This window comes from Pelophylax lessonae, assembly GCF_965119305.1.
Source record: "Pelophylax lessonae genome assembly, chromosome: 1".
Classification (NCBI taxonomy): domain Eukaryota; kingdom Metazoa; phylum Chordata; class Amphibia; order Anura; family Ranidae; genus Pelophylax; species Pelophylax lessonae.
In genome coordinates, this window is record NC_138768.1 from 22405499 (window position 1) to 22422636 (window position 17138).

Consider the following 17138-nt stretch of genomic DNA (forward strand, 5'->3'; position numbering starts at 1 on the left):
CCTCAACTTGCTGTGGAGCAGGGCAGTTAGATTAAAGGGATGCAACAGTCATGCTCTTGAGTGAATATAGCTTTAAGCTGACTTCACCTAATATAAACCTGCCCTTCAAAATACAGTCCTTGCCTCATGCTGCCAAACAGATCAGATCCATCACTCTCATTATTGTCTGCCACATCCTCTGTCCACTTACTCACTCACTGCCCAAGAGATTGCAAATTATTTTAAAAACTAGATTGGTAAAATTGTTGATGAGACCTCCACTGCCCAGCTATACCCCCCCACACCCGACATATGATGTCTACAAACATATCATCTTACCACAAAGAAGTTGCTATGCTTTTGTCTGATACCCACCTAAACCCCCCCCCCCCCATGGACCCCATTCCTTGCCTTTTTTTTTTTTTACAGACTAGCTGGTAAGTGTGCTGAAGTACATTTCTTAAGTTTTCTGACATTTTTATAAATGTCAGTTGGTCAACAATGTCCGTGAACAGACATACTCTGTTGTCGGTCTCAAAGACTTCCCCCCACTGAACCAAATGCACACTCAGAGAGCAGCCCACCAGCTCGATTGCGAACTTGACAAACTCTCAGGCAACCACCCCCAGATGCTACTCCTGCTTGATGGATATAGGGACAGTATCTGGATACAGAGGGCCTTGAGATGCAGAAGTCCTCCTCTTCCTCCTAATGCTCTGCCTTCAGTTCCCTTCACATAATGCCATGCAGTGAGTTCTCCAGTCACTGATGCATGCACTGTCACAACTTACCATTCTTGTTGCCCCCCTGAAATGATGACAATACAGTGCATGCATCGTGTATCAGAAGCCACTGGCATGGGGGAAAAAAGCCCAGCTTCCCCGAGCCTGTCCTTGTGCCATACTAACCGAGGTACTCATAAATGGTCCTCCACTGCATGTACAGCTGCTTCAGCAGGGGGCTGCTCCCCATTCCCTGGCAAGCCAGGCTGCATACCTGGAAATAGGTTTGATAGGGATTTTGAGGGGACCACATACAGTACACTTTTTTCTTAAAGGGATATGTGCATTATAATGAAATCGTGACCCACACTGTGTTTGTGGGCTTCTGTCAGTATACAGCTTCTTTTAGTCTTAAACATAGATATCAAATATCCTAGCCACCCCCATACAAAGCTAGCCGACAACTTAGTTTGTACAAGTTTTGGAACCTTCTCCTTTATTGAACAACTCACACAGTTTATATTCAGCATGGCCATCTCCCTACTGAGCAGATTACCCCATCAGGTCAGGGATTGCCTGATTACATTATCATATGCAGATGAAATTGTATACAGAAATAGAATTAACCTGAATTAATTATCTAGCCATCTGGACAGAAACAATATGTGAGATCATTAACAATTATCAATGGGACAGACAGGCTTAATAAAATACACATCACATCTTAATACACAGACAATAGGAAGGGACAACCATTGACAGACTGTCCATCTCTGACATTTGAAATACAATACACGTTATCAGAAGTGTAAACACAGAACCCCCAGTAGATAACAGGTGAGTATATCAGCATATTCAACGATGTGTGGAAGATAGGGGGTTGAGCTGATGATATTAGCATCTGTTATAAGTCTGACTGCACCTGAGTAGTGCATTTTGGGGCGCCTCGTGATGTTAGATCCCTATAAAAGAGCTGTCAAACTCAAAACAGTTCATAGCGCAGGAAGCGTCCGGAGAAGCAGGAGCTTCTTTTTTTTTTTTTTTTTCTGATCATCGGGGGACACTATTTTTTTTTATTTTTTAATAAAGGACTTTTCCAAAACTGGCTTTTGTCTTTATTTTTTTGTACACTTTTTTGGTGAATGGGTAGGGGTACGATGTACCTGATATCCATTCACATAGGGGGAGGGCAGATCTGGGGGCCCCCTTGTTAAAGGGGGCTTCCAGATTCTGATAAGCCTCCACCCCAAAGACCCCCACAACCACAGCCCACGGTTGTTGGGAAGAGACCCATTTCCCCATCAACATGTTGGTAAGGTGCCCCAAAGCACCCACCTTCCCATGTTGAGGGCATGTGGCCTGGTATGGTTCAGGGGGGGCATTCACTTGCCCCCACCCCCAGCCAGGCTGTGTGCTCGCATAAGGGTCTGGTATGGATTTTAGGGGGAACCCAAGGACATTTTTTTAATTATGGTGATGGGTTCCTCTTAAAATCTATACCAGACACGAGGGGCCTGGTATGGACCGGGGGGAGGGGGAACCCACGCCCTTTTTGTTTTCAGCAATGCTGACATAAACTGATATAAACTGATAGTGCCTATATATATATATATATATATATATATATATATATAAAACTTTGTGGTATACACTGCACTGATCTCTGATCTCAACAAACTGTTAAAAAAAAATCTCTATCCATGCCAGCAATGTATTATAAACTATAGAATTCCACTTATAAATCACCTACTGCTGAGGGATTCAAACCCACAACCTCATAATTGCAAGGCTGGTGTTCTACCAGCTACTCCACCATCAAGCACGCCCAGGCTAGTATCACTTTCCGTGCCTAACTAACTAACTCCTATCTTACCCTACACACAGTGGATGAGATAAAAGTTAGGGAGAGTGTTTTCCCACAGGTGGTGGAATACAAGGCTTGCAATTGAGATGGCCAGCAAATGATTTACTGGAATCAGAGGTCAGAGTCCATGATAATGCAGGAACTCGATGTTCCTGCAAAGAAGCCCATTTGTTCAACAAACAAGCAAACAGCCAATGTTCAACTCAAAGCTCACCCCTACTGGTTACACAGTTCCTGTCTTAGAGAGATAAAACTCCTTCACTGCACTATAGAGCTGTATTTTACCCCAGGGCTGCTCTCCTGATTTGGACTGCCAACCACTCCTCATCTCCATTACATAGGGTTCTTCTGTAGCTCACAGAAGATTTCTAGGAAAACCAAATACATTGTTTCATATGCTGTCTATGTTTAGTGATCAGGAAGTTACAAGGACACTGGAATTATGGCACAGTAAAGAAGTATTTTCTGTACTTTCAAAAATTGTATTTAGCCTGAAAATAAGAAAACACATGCAGCCACCACATCCAAGGACTGGCAGTGGGGCATTATATTACATGTTCTTGGGCTTAGAAATTGTTTAGTGATCTCTACTATGATATTGTCCAGTAAAAGTTCATCAAGCAATTTTAAAATAAATCTCCTTGCGACACAAGGCTGTCCAACCTCAGAGACAGGAAAGAAGCCCCAAACCAAGATACTACCTCCACCATGCTTCACAGTGTGTGTGGGGGGGAGGGTTGGTGTTGATGAGCTTTATTTTTTCAAGAAAAAAAAGCATTTCATATTCTACTGACCTCACTATACTACTCACAGAATAGTGCCCTGTAGCCATTGTGGCCATTTCAAATCTTTAGGCACAGTTGTTAAGTTCCTCTTCTCTACAGGTCTTCTATGGACATCCTATGTTCTTGCTGTGAACTTTACAGCAAATTTCTTTCATTTTCAGTTTAACATTGAGGCCTTTAAATATGCGTTTGTGGCTCTTTTGTCTTCCTGCATTGTTACAATTATTGATAAAAAATCCTCTTAAGCTTTTTTTGATCATGGCTTGAGTCACGTGATCAGAACCTTCTTTAGTAGAATAGACTGTGCCAGACATTGATTGGTCTTTTTAATTGGGCAGGATACCATTAAGCCACACCTCAAACCTCTCATTAATTAGAGTAGCGGAGTCTGAATACTATATTTTCTGACTGTCACTAACAGGTTCAGACATATTGGGCTCCATTCACAAAAGCAGATCACATGTGGTATTTAGGTGTTTTCCCAAATACCGAATGCGATCCTGAAAATGTCAATTCACTATTGCTTTATGCAGTATTTACCGCATAAAGCAAAAACGGTAACTAACCACATAAAACAGGAGTGAAAGAAAGCCAATTTTCAAAAGGAAAATAAATAAATAAACGCATGAGGTAAAGAAGTAGTGGTCCCGGCATGCGATATTTAGGGAACTGGCAGGCGACCGCATCATTAACAACCAGTAAACAACATTGTTTTTAAAGGAGCGTGTGGCTCCCTCGTCCTTGACAAATGATAAGTTGTCATCTGTCAGCATTGTTACCCGCTGACAGTTGAATGTAAAAAAAAAGAATTGTCGGGGGCGTGGCCGGTGGCCGGAGATAATGCACACCTAGTTCAGAGCTCCGTCAGAGTGGGATTGTAACGGCGGCTCACAGCGACAAGGGAGGCAGCATTTCAAACCCATTGAAATGCCGATTACCACCCTAGAGCCCTACTCTCCACATGGGGAAACGCAAATCGGGGGAAGGACCCCACAAACTCACGGACTTCTTCAGCACAGCGGGGCCTCAGAGGATCCAAAATGGTGCCGGCTCCACAGCGCTGACACACACACACAAAGCAGTGGCTGCTGCTGTGTCTCAGGAGACAGGCCGACCCAGGCAGGAGCACACACAGGAGGGAGATGACTGCCCTGGCTCCTCAGTATTTCAAAGCCCAGTAAAACTGAGGAGAAAACTGGACATAGGAAATACCCAAGTAAGTGCCTCTCCCTCTACTCTACCCACCCCACCTGACATTAATCACTTTGGGGAACAACTGGATGCTTTTCCCATTGCTGGCCAACCCATAATTAATTCAACTATGAAGGACATGCTTATTACCCTGTGGGGGGGGGGGCTCTGCAACATGACACGTCATGCTTCATTAAAACAAACCAGGGTGGAAATTGAGGCTCTAGGCAAGAGGATTGATCATGTGAAATTTAACATGAGTGATTACATTCAAGCTCATAATGAGTTAGTGGATGCACATGATGCTCTGTTGGAAGAAATGCGCAATATGAAAATTATTTTTCAGATTTGGAGGACTGCTCCCACCGCAATAATATAACGTTTCACGGCATTGCTGAGTCGGTTCCTCCGCTCATATTTACAAAAGGTGATTGCTGAACTCCTCCCTGACGTACAAGGTCAAGATCTGATAATTGACAGAACCCCTAGGCTCCCTAAACTGTCCTTCTTACCCAAGAGGGTTCCTAGATATGTCATAGCAAAAATGTTTTTTTTTCCATGTAAAAGACCGGCTAATGCATTTTGCAAGGCAATGCCCTACGCAGGCATCTCATTGTACACAGATTTGTCGTTCTTGCTGTTTAACCTGCACAACTATCATTGGTGCCCCATGCATTCTTCTACTATCTCCTCTGTCCATATGGCGCTCTCTAAACGAGCTCACTCCCATCTGTTACCATGGTACTGAAATTACTATCACTTAATGCACAGGGGCTAAATAACCCGCACAAAAGGAGATCTCTTTGGAAAGATGCTACAACCAAGCAAGCAGACATTCAATGCGTGCTGGAGACACATTTCACTGCACTAAACCCACCTAAAATGTTCTCACAAGTCTTTTCAGCATTTTTTCTAGGCGAACTATACTAAAAAGCAAGGGGGTGTCCTGATGGCATTCAGAGACACTCTATCCTTTCACCTCTTGGACCTCATAGTGGATGTCAATGGTCGGTACCTTATTGTTGTGGCAACAGTGAATAACGTTACCTACACCCTAGTCACTTTATATGCTCCTAATACACATCAACAAAGGTTTGTCCAGAAAGTACTTAAGAGGGTGAGATCAATCCAGAAGGGTGACGTTCTCTTATGTGGGGACTTTAACATCACCATGGATGCATCTATGGATTCCATTGCTGGACCTCACAAGAAGAAGATAGGTCTGGCCCCCTTTGTTTCTCAAGAGGACCTTGATGACCACTGGCATTGTTTGAATCCCACTGGAAGGGACTTTACTTTCTTTTCTAATCTGTAATCTTCCTATTCCAGAATTGACTTTTTTCTGACTGACCGTAAGCTCTTACTAAAAGTTACTGGTGCAGAAATTGCCCATATCTCCTTGTCTGACCATGCGCAGTTCTTCCTTGAGATTGCGGATAGTCACCCCAGATTTAATACCTCCTTATGGAGGAACAATACATTTCTACTAGCTGATCCTGCCTGCTCTGAGGAAATGAATGCCTGTCTTAAGGATTTTTTTTTTCTTCAATGCAGAAGGATCGGAAGATATCTTTAACCTATGGTGTGCTCACAAGGCATTCGCTAGGGGATTGCTGATATAGATGAATGCCAGAGATAAGAATATAAAAACCCGGTATGTCTCTTCTCTTCTGGAGGAAATTGCTCGGTTGGAGAAATTGCATAAAACCACCCTGCAGGACTCGGTTCTCACTGAACTCACTAAGATTCGGTCAGATCTCAGACTAGCCCTATTAGGTAACCATGACAAATATATCCTGAAATTAAAAACATCTTCCTACTCACAGAGGAACAAGGCGGGGAAATGATTGGCCAGACAACTACAGCGTCAGTGCAATAAGACCCGTATCTCCCAACTGACTCACCATGCTAGGGGCACCTTTGCCATTAGTCCGCATGACATAGCGCAACATTTTTGCGATTATTACTATTCATTATACAACCTGAAGGATGACCCTAGTGTGCACCAGCCCTCCCTAGAGTCAATTAATGCTTTTCTGGACAAGTTAAAACTTCCCTCGATAGATGCCCCGACCCTGAAGACCCTTAATAGCCCTCTAGAACCTCAAGAAGTTGCCAAGGCAATTAAAAGTCTCCCAATCCACAAGTCGCCTGGTTCAGACAGCCTATCCCTTGAATATTATAAAGCATTTTCTGAAATTCTCACACCTTACTTGACAACTCTTTTTAATAAGGCAATCTCCTGGAAGCTGTTATCACTCTCCCGAAGCCGAGTAAAGATCCCACCCTCCCTCAACACTACTGACCTATATCTTTGCTAAATTCAGATGTAAAGATATACGCAAAGGTACTAGCGAATAGATTCTTAGATATCACCCCAACCCTTATTGGCCCAGAATAAGACGGTTTTGTTAAAGGCAGACAGGCGCCGGACGGCACAAGGAGGATGATTAATATCATACACCAGGCCGGGACTCGTCAACTGCCTTCCGTGCTCCTCAGTTTGGATGCGGAAAAGGCTTTTGATAGAGTCCATTGGCTATACCTGGATAGGTGTCTGATCCAAAAGCCTCCCTAGCCAAAGTCCAACATGTAGTGGATACCTTTGGCCAGGAATCTTATTATAAGCTTAACATGACCAAATGTCAAGCGACTGAGAGTGTTGTGCGACTGAAAGTGTTGTGCGACTGAGAGTGTTGTGCGACTGAGAGTGTTGTGTGTCTGATCGGGCTGTGCGACTGAGAGTGTTGTGCGACTGAGGGTGTTGTGTGTCTGACTGGGCTGTGCAACTGAGAGTGTTGTGTGACTGAGAGTGTTGTGCGTCTGACCGGGCTGTGCGATTGTGAGTGTTGTGCGACTGAGTGTCAAGTGAGTGTAGTGGAGTACAGAGGGTGAGAAGGTAGAGTTAGGAAGCCAGGAAACAGCCACACAGGACAGACTTTAATTATTAAATCCCCATTAGATTAGATTAGTAGGTACAATGCCCGGCGGGTGTGGAGATGCGACTCGGTGTACATCTTGTGGTATGTATGCGTTCCTCGATCATTCGATCGAGGGTGAATTCAAATGCGCAAACTGCAAGCATGTTGCTTCCCTGGAAGCTCAGGTCCTGAATCTAGGGAGGCAGCTGGCAACACTGAGCCAAATGTCCAATAATGAAGGAGAGCCAGGATCGTACCAGTCAGGCGCAGGTAGGGGCCTGCACAGAGGTGGGCGGAGTATTGGAGGTGCAGGCATCAGAGCAGAGTAGAGGGGTGACAGTTAGAAGGGGTAGAAGGGGACAAGGCAAGGAGGCTGGTCCCGGGCTGGAGCACCCCAATAGATACGCCCCGTTGCGTGATGTTGGGGAAACCAGTCAGGGACCAGCATTGCTGGAGCAGAGCGACGCCCCTAGCTGCCAGGGGAAGAACTCCTCCAGTGAGGCCGGGAGAAAGGGAAAGGAAAGACAGGTGCTGGTGGTAGGGGACTCAATTATTAGAAGGACAGAGAGTGCAATCTGTCACAAAGACCGTGTGCGCCGAACAGTCTGTTGTTTACCGGGCGCTTGGGTTCGGCACATCGCGGATCGGGTGGACAGATTATTGGGTTGGGCTGGGGAAGACCCAGCTGTCATGGTACACGTGGGTACCAATGACATAGGCAGAGGAAGATGGAGAGTCCTAAATGATTTCAGGGACTTAGGAGCTAAGTTGAGGACTAGGACCTCCAAGGTAGTATTTTCAGAAATACTACCTGTACCTCGAGCCACACCAGAGAGGGAGATTAGGGAAGTTAACAAGTGGCTGAGGAGCTGGTGTAGTAAGGAGGGTTTCGGGTTCCTGGAGAACTGGGCCGACTTCTCAGTCGGCCACCAGCTCTTTGGTAGGGACGGATTGCACCTAAATGGGGAGGGTGCAACCGTACTGGGTGAGAAGATGGCCGAAAAGTTAGAGGGGCTTTTAAACTAGGTGATGGGGGGGAGGGTACAGATGTAGAATTAGCCAGTGGAAAGCAAGATTCAGAGGGCAGAAATGGGGGCATTAGCGGTAGGGTGTTCGAAACTCCTAAACCCAGGGGGGGGTATGGGGAAAAATCAAGAAAGCTGCCAAAAAACATCAAATGAGGATATATGTAACCGGGCAAAATTACAAGGCTTGTATACCAATGCCAGAAGCCTGGCCAACAAGATGGGAGAGCTGGAGCTGCTGATGTTTGAGGAGGACTTAGATTTTGTGGGGATAACTGAGACTTGGTTTGACAGCTCTCATGACTGGATGGCGACCATTCAGGGGTATTCCCTTTATCGCAGAGATAGAGAAGGTAAAAAAGGGGGAGGTGTATGTCTGTATATTAAGTATACAGGTAAATATGAGGGATTATATTAATAATGGAGCTATGGACGAGGCAGAATCCCTATGGGTAGAACTTCAAAGGGAAGGTACTGTGGGGAAGGTAATATTGGGCGTATGCTATAGGCCCCCCAACCTGAGGGAGGAGGGGGAGGCGGACCTCCTTTTACAGATAGGATTGGCAGCAAGGATGGGAAATGTCATTATAATGGGGGACTTTAATTATCCAGATATAGACTGGGCAGAAGGAACCGCGCATTCAGCCAAGGCTCGGCAGTTCCTAAATGTTTTGCAGGACAATATCATGGGTCAGATGGTGAATGCACCGACAAGAAACAATGCTGTACTTGACCTACTGATTACCAACAATACAGATCTGCTCACGGATATAGAAATATGGGACAATTTAAGGAAACAGTGACCATAGGTCAATAAGTTTCAGAATTAATTATAGTAATAGTAAACACAAGGGTAATATAAGGACACTGAATTTCAAAAGAGCCAATTTCCCAAAACTGCGCTCTCTGCTAGAAAATATCAAATAGGATAGAACCCTTGGAATAAAGAACACGGAGGAAAAATTGGAATGCTTCAAAAGCATACTTAACAAGGGGATTGACCAGTGCATTCCAAAGGGAAATACATTTAAAAGAGCAAAACTAAACCCTGGGTGGCTAAACTCCAACATAAAAATGCATATTAATGCTAAAGGAAAGGCCTTCAAAAAATACAAGGCTGAGGGGTCATTGGCAGTATTCAAGCATTACAAAGAGTGTAATAAGAAATGTAAAGACGAAATCAGGGCGGCTAAAATAGAACACGAGAGACATATAGCGGAAGAGAGTAAAAAGAACCCCAAGAAATTATTTAAGGATATATACAGTAAAAAAGCGAGGCCAGAACACATTGGCCCCATAAAAGACGATAAGGGAGTTTTGGCCACTGAGGACAGGGAAAAAGGCGGTAGTGTTAAATAATTTCTTCTCTTGAGTCTTCACAAAAGAATTGGGGGGCTACACTAACCCAGCTTGTAAGACCAAACTAAACAACACACCTCAGGAAATACCGTCATGGCTAACAGAAGATAGACTTAGAACTAAACTAGAGAAACTTAACATAAATAAATCACCGGGACTGGATGGCTTGCATCTGAGGGTTCTTAAAGAGCTCAGCCAGATGATTGCCAGACCATTATTCTTGATCTTTAAGGATAGTTTACAGATGGGTATGGTGCCAGCTGATTGGAAAAAAGATAATGTGGTACCAATATTTAAAAAGGGGCCGAGATATATCTCGGGTAACTATAGGCCGGTCAGCCTAACATCAGTAGTCTGCAAGATTTTGGAGGGGATGTTAAGGGACCACATACAAGACTTTAGTAATGAAAATGGCATTATTAGTAGTAATCAGCATGGATTCATGAAAAATCGTTCTTGCCAAACCAATCTATTAACCTTCTATGATGAAGTGAGCTGCCACCTAGATAAAGGTAAGCCTGTGGATGGGGTGTACCTGGACTTCGCAAAGGCCTTTGACACCGTTCCCCACAAATGCTTACTGTACAAACTAAGGAAGGTAGGTATGGACCATAAGGTGAGTACCTGGATAGAGAACTGGCTCCAGGGGAGGTTGCAAAGGGTGGTGATTAATGGGGAGTACTCAGATTGGGCGGGTGTGGAAAGCGGGGTCCCCCAGGGTTCTGTCCTGGTGCCAATCCTGTTTAATTTATTCATAAATGATCTAGAGGAGGGGAGATCGAGTAAAATCTCAGTATTTGCGGATGATACTAAACTAAGCATGCCAATATCTTCTGGGCAGGATGTGGAAACCTTAGAAGTGGACCTGAACAAAATAATGGGGTGGCAACTACATGATAGATGAGGTTTAATGTTGAAAAATGTAAAGTAATGCACCTGGGTGCCAGAAACCAGAAAGCAAGCTACTCACTAGGGGGGGAACCTCTGGGTGAGTCTAAGATGGAAAAGGACCTGGGGGTACTGACAGACAACAGGCTTGGCAGTGGCATGCAATGCAAGCAAAGCCAACAGAATACTGGGATGTATAAAAAAGGGGATTCACTCCAGAAATAAAGAGATTATTCTCCCACTCTACAAGACTCTGGTCCGGCCACATCTGGAGTATGCTGTCCAGTTCTGGGCACCAGTCCTCAGGAAGGATGTGCTGGAACTGGAGAAAGTCCAGAGAAGGGCAACAAAAATAATTAGGGGAATGGAGGACATCTGCTATAAAGAAAGACTACAAGCACTGAACTTATTCTCTCTGCAGAAGAGACGATTGAGGGGGGATATGATATCAATGTACAAATATTGTACTAGCAACCCTAGCGTATGGAAAAACCTATTCAGAGAAAGGAAATACAATAAGACACGTGGCCACACACTAAGACTAGAGGAAAGGCGGTTTAACCTTAAAATACGCAGGGGGTTCTTCACTGTAAGAGCGGTAAGGATGTGGAATTCTCTTCCACAAGCAGTGGTATCAGCAGGGAGCATTGATAGTTTCAAAAAACTATTAGATGGGCACCTTAAAGACCACAACATGCAGGGGTATACAATGTATGGTTAGCAGCAAACACACACACATCATAGGTTGAACTGTGTCTTTTTTCAGACTCACTAATTATGTAACTATGTAACATAGCCCATGATACTCTGTCCCGCTTGAAGGGCGCACCGACCTTGTGCATTACCACTTAAAAGTTTATTAAAATCAAAGAAGGGTAGCGTACAATATACTCACAAACGTAGCATATGAACAAGCATATAGGAAATGGGCACCGCTCGCTTCCAGGACACTTCTCTACTGCTGGATAGCGTGATGGTGTCCTCAAAACCTGATGTGGCTTACGTGTTTCGAGGGAAGACCCTCTTCCTCAGAGCCAAAATCGCCACTGACCCACCATGCACTCCTAGGAAGTTATATAGCCAGTGGCCACCGCCCACACCACCCCGACCCCGCCCTGGGAGGGGCAAAAGGTCAGGGACAGGTGTAGGAGAAAACAAACTGGGGTGCGTGTCCCAATGGTCAGGTGCATGCAATAAATGATGTTCATAATATCGCAGTAGCACTGAGTGCAAAACAACCAAGGATAGCATGATGGTGGTAATGGCCCAAAAAGTTTTGTATGGATACTTGTGATACAGGAGAAAGAAATATATGTATACATAAATAATAAACAAATACATAGATGATGACAGATGATAGTTAATACTGAAGCATTATACTCAAAAGTATCATTAGGAATCAATGATCAGTGGAGGTCAATAGATCAGTATATGATCATATGAATACCATGATTGGTAACAGATAGGGTTGAGCGGACACCTAGATGTCCGTGTTCGACGGGTTCGGCCGAACTTTAAAAAAAAGTCCGGGTCCGTGTCCCGGACTTTTACCGAACTTTTCCCGGACACCGAACCCCATTGAAGTCAATGGGGACCCGAACTTTAAGGCACTAAAATGGCTCTAAAACACCAAAGGAAAGGGCTAGAGTGCTGCAAATGGCAGCAAAACGTAATTAAGAGCATGGCAAGTGCTCTGCAAACAAATGTGGATAGGGAAATAACTTAAAACAACAAAAAAAAAAACAGAAAAATAAAACAATGTTCTTCTTCATCTCTGAAGGACGAGGCCCATATGGAGTAGGAGGGAGGTTGAGGTTGTGGTGGATGTGGCGGTGACATAGGCGTGCGCACAGGGTGTGCTGGGTGTGCCTGGGCACACCCTAATCACCTAGGGCACATAGCATTGCCAGTGAGGAGATGGGAAAGATCTCCCTGGGACCTGCTCTGCTCTATTTCTCCTTGCCTACAGGTACATGGCCCCGATACATTACTCTCCCTGCTGGCAAACACATGCATGTGTATTTCAACTTTGGGGTGCACACCTTAATGCAATAGGCTGCGCACACCTATGGGCGGTGTAGGTGGAAGCGGCGGTGGAGGAGGACCAGGGCCGGATTAACAGCATCATGGGCTTGGTGCTGAGGATTTTGAAGGGCCTTAAGGGCCGTGCCTTGCCATGCACCCAGAGGAGGAAGGGTGCAGCCATGCATGCCTAATTCAACATGGGATGCTGTCTCTGAAGCCCATAAACACATCCATGCATCGCCAACTGTCCCTCCTTGTCCGGCCTTCACGCTGTGTGGGGAGGTTCTGAGGGTGCTGCCTGGGGAAGCGAGCATAGAAGCCAGACTTCTGTGTTTACAAGTGACAGAAGAGCGGTAACAGTGAATATGGCCAACCCGGGGCCTATATAAAAGGTAGGGGCCTGGAGCTGCAGCTCCAATAGCCCCTACATTAATCTGGCCCTGAGGAGGAGGACGAGGTAGCCAACACTGCTTCTTTTCAAAAATTTTAAATGAGGGTACACCCCAAAAGAGTGAGAAAGAGCAAAAATGGAACAATGGGTGGGTAAGGTCGGTATCCATTGCTATTCTGCATAAGGTACGGAAAAGTCCCGTGGGATCCATGCCTGGTTCATTTTAATGAACGTGAGCTTGTCCACATTGTCTCTGGACAGGCGGCTGCGCTTGTCTGTTATAACGCCCCCAGCCGTGCTAAATACCCGTTCAGATAATACACTGGCTGCAGGGCACGCCAGCACCTCCAAGGCGTAAAGGGCAAGCTCAGGCCATGTGCCCAATTTGGAGACCCAGAAGTTGAAGGGGGCAGACCCGTCATTCACTACATGTAGGCGTGTGCACACATACTGCTCCACCATGTTGGTAAAATGCTGCCTCCTGCTAAGACGTTCCATCTGAGCTGCTGGTGCTGCTGTTTGTTGTGGCGTGCTGACAAAGCTTTTCCACATTTCGGCCATGCTAACCCTGCCTTCTGAGGTGCTGGCGGTGCCCTGGTTGCATTGGCGACCTCCTCCTCCTCCTCCTCTGCCTTGTGCTTCCACTGTGGCCCCGCTGTCAGATGGGAATGCCAGCAGCATGGTGTCTACCAGCGTGCGCTTGTACTCGCGCATCTTGCGATCGCGCTCCAGTGAGTGAATTAAGGACGGTACGTTGTCCTTGTAACGGGGATCCAGCAGCGTGGCCACCCAGTAATCAGCACAAGTTAGAATGTGGGCAACTCGGCGGTCGTTGTGGAGACACTGCAGCATGTAATCGCTCATGTGTGCCAGGCTGCCCAGAGGCAACGAAAGGCTGTCCTCTGTGGGAGGTGTATCGTCCGTGTCCTCTGTATCCCCCCAGCCACGCACCAGTGATGGCCATGAGCTGGCCTGGGTGCCACCCTGCTGTGAACATGGTTCCATCTCCTCCTCCAGCTCCTCCTCCTCCTCATCCTCCTCATCCTCCAGAACTGTGCCCCTGCTGGACAATTGCGTCCCTGGCGTTTGCGTGTGCAGGAACCCACCCTCGGAGCCCCTTGCGAATGACTGCCCTGAAAGCCTTGGAAATGTTACCTCTTCATCCTCCTCCTCCTCCTCCACATCCTGTGCCACATCCTCTTCCATCATCGCCCGAATTGTTTTTTCAAGGAGGCATAGAAGTGGGATAGTTAAGCTGAGAACGGCGTCATTGCCACTGGCCATGTTGGTGGAGTACTCAAAACAGCGCAACAAGGCACACAGGTCTCGCATGGAGGCCCAGTTAAATTAAATAGCGGAATAGAAAATATGATCCAAAAAAAGTGTATGTATATCACACGTACACAACCACACTGGGCCCCAATTACTATTGTTTGTACCCCTAAAAGGCTAGATGAGGAGTAGGGGGGGTATGGAACAGGCAGCACCCTCAAACCTTCAGAAGTATGAGATGAACCCCAACAACTTGGAAAGGTGGATCTCTCTCACACGTACCAACACAGACTATCCCCCAATTTAACTGATCCCCAAAGGTTTTTGATTAAATAGCGGAATAGAAAATATGATCCAAAAAAAGTGTATGTATATCACACGTACACAACCACACTAGGCCCCAATTACTATTGTTTGTACCCCTAAAAGGCTAGATGAGGAGTAGGGGGGGTATGGAACAGGCAGCACCCTCAAACCTTCAGAAGTATGAGATGAACCCCAACAACTTGGAAAGGTGGATCTCTCTCACACGTACCAACACAGACTATCCCCCAATTTAACTGATCCCCAAAGGTTTTTGATTAAATAGCGGAATAGAAAATATGATCCAAAAAAAGTGTATGTATATCACACGTACACAACCACACTAGGCCCCAATTACTATTGTTTGTACCCCTAAAAGGCTAGGAGTAGGGGGAGTATGGAACAGGCAGCACCCTCAAACCTTCAGAAGTATGAGATGAACCCCAACAACTTGGAAAGGTGGATCTCTCTCACACGTACCAACACAGACTATCCCCCAATTTAACTGATCCCCAAAGGTTTTTGATTAAATAGCGGAATAGAAAATATGATCCAAAAAAAGTGTATGTATATCACACGTACACAACCACACTAGGCCCCAATTACTATTGTTTGTACCCCTAAAAGGCTAGATGAGGAGTAGGGGGGGTATGGAACAGGCAGCACCCTCAAATCTTCAGAAGTATGAGATGAACCCCAAAAACTTGGAAAGGTGGATCTCTCTCACACGTACCAACACAGACTATCCCCCAATTTAACTGATCCCCAAAGGTTTTTGATTAAATAGCGGAATAGAAAATATGATCCAAAAAAAGTGTATGTATATCACACGTACACAACCACACTAGGCCCCAATTACTATTGTTTGTACCCCTAAAAGGCTAGATGAGGAGTAGGGGGGGTATGGAACAGGCAGCACCCTCAAACCTTCAGAAGTATGAGATGAACCCCAACAACTTGGAAAGGTGGATCTCTCTCACACGTACCAACACAGACTATCCCCCAATTTAACTGATCCCCAAAGGTTTTTGATTAAATAGCGGAATAGAAAATATGATCCAAAAAAAGTGTATGTATATCACACGTACACAACCACACTAGGCCCCAATTACTATTGTTTGTACCCCTAAAAGGCTAGGAGTAGGGGGAGTATGGAACAGGCAGCACCCTCAAACCTTCAGAAGTATGAGATGAACCCCAACAACTTGGAAAGGTGGATCTCTCTCACACGTACCAACACAGACTATCCCCCAATTTAACTGATCCCCAAAGGTTTTTGATTAAATAGCGGAATAGAAAATATGATCCAAAAAAAGTGTATGTATATCACACGTACACAACCACACTAGGCCCCAATTACTATTGTTTGTACCCCTAAAAGGCTAGATGAGGAGTAGGGGGGGTATGGAACAGGCAGCACCCTCAAATCTTCAGAAGTATGAGATGAACCCCAAAAACTTGGAAAGGTGGATCTCTCTCACACGTACCAACACAGACTATCCCCCAATTTAACTGATCCCCAAAGGTTTTTGATTAAATAGCGGAATAGAAAATATGATCCAAAAAAAGTGTATGTATATCACACGTACACAACCACACTAGGCCCCAATTACTATTGTTTGTACCCCTAAAAGGCTAGATGAGGAGTAGGGGGGGTATGGAACAGGCAGCACCCTCAAACCTTCAGAAGTATGAGATGAACCCCAACAACTTGGAAAGGTGGATCTCTCTCACACGTACCAACACAGACTATCCCCCAATTTAACTGATCCCCAAAGGTTTTTGATTAAATAGCGGAATAGAAAATATGATCCAAAAAAAGTGTATGTATATCACACGTACACAACCACACTAGGCCCCAATTACTATTGTTTGTACCCCTAAAAGGCTAGATGAGGAGTAGGGGGGGTATGGAACAGGCAGCACCCTCAAACCTTCAGAAGTATGAGATGAACCCCAACAACTTGGAAAGGTGGATCTCTCTCACACGTACCAACACAGACTATCCCCCAATTTAACTGATCCCCAAAGGTTTTTGATTAAATAGCGGAATAGAAAATATGATCCAAAAAAAGTGTATGTATATCACACGTACACAACCACACTAGGCCCCAATTACTATTGTTTGTACCCCTAAAAGGCTAGGAGTAGGGGGAGTATGGAACAGGCAGCACCCTCAAACCTTCAGAAGTATGAGATGAACCCCAACAACTTGGAAAGGTGGATCTCTCTCACACGTACCAACACAGACTATCCCCCAATTTAACTGATCCCCAAAGGTTTTTGATTAAATAGCGGAATAGAAAATATGATCCAAAAAAAGTGTATGTATATCACACGTACACAACCACACTAGGCCCCAATTACTATTGTTTGTACCCCTAAAAGGCTAGATGAGGAGTAGGGGGGGTAT

General features: G+C 45.3%; 1 protein-coding gene across 1 annotated transcript in view; it reads right to left on the minus strand.

Moving 5' to 3' along the window:
- Window positions 1-815, minus strand: part of LOC309569075 (vomeronasal type-2 receptor 26-like) — a gene marked incomplete at both ends in the record, with an annotated part of 96389 nt that extends 95574 nt beyond the window's left edge. The window contains one exon of the mRNA XM_082274838.1: window positions 771-815. Coding sequence (XP_082130964.1) covers window positions 771-815 — 45 coding nt within the window. The remainder of the gene's footprint in view (window positions 1-770) is intronic.
- Between the last annotated feature and the right edge of the window lie 16323 nt (window positions 816-17138).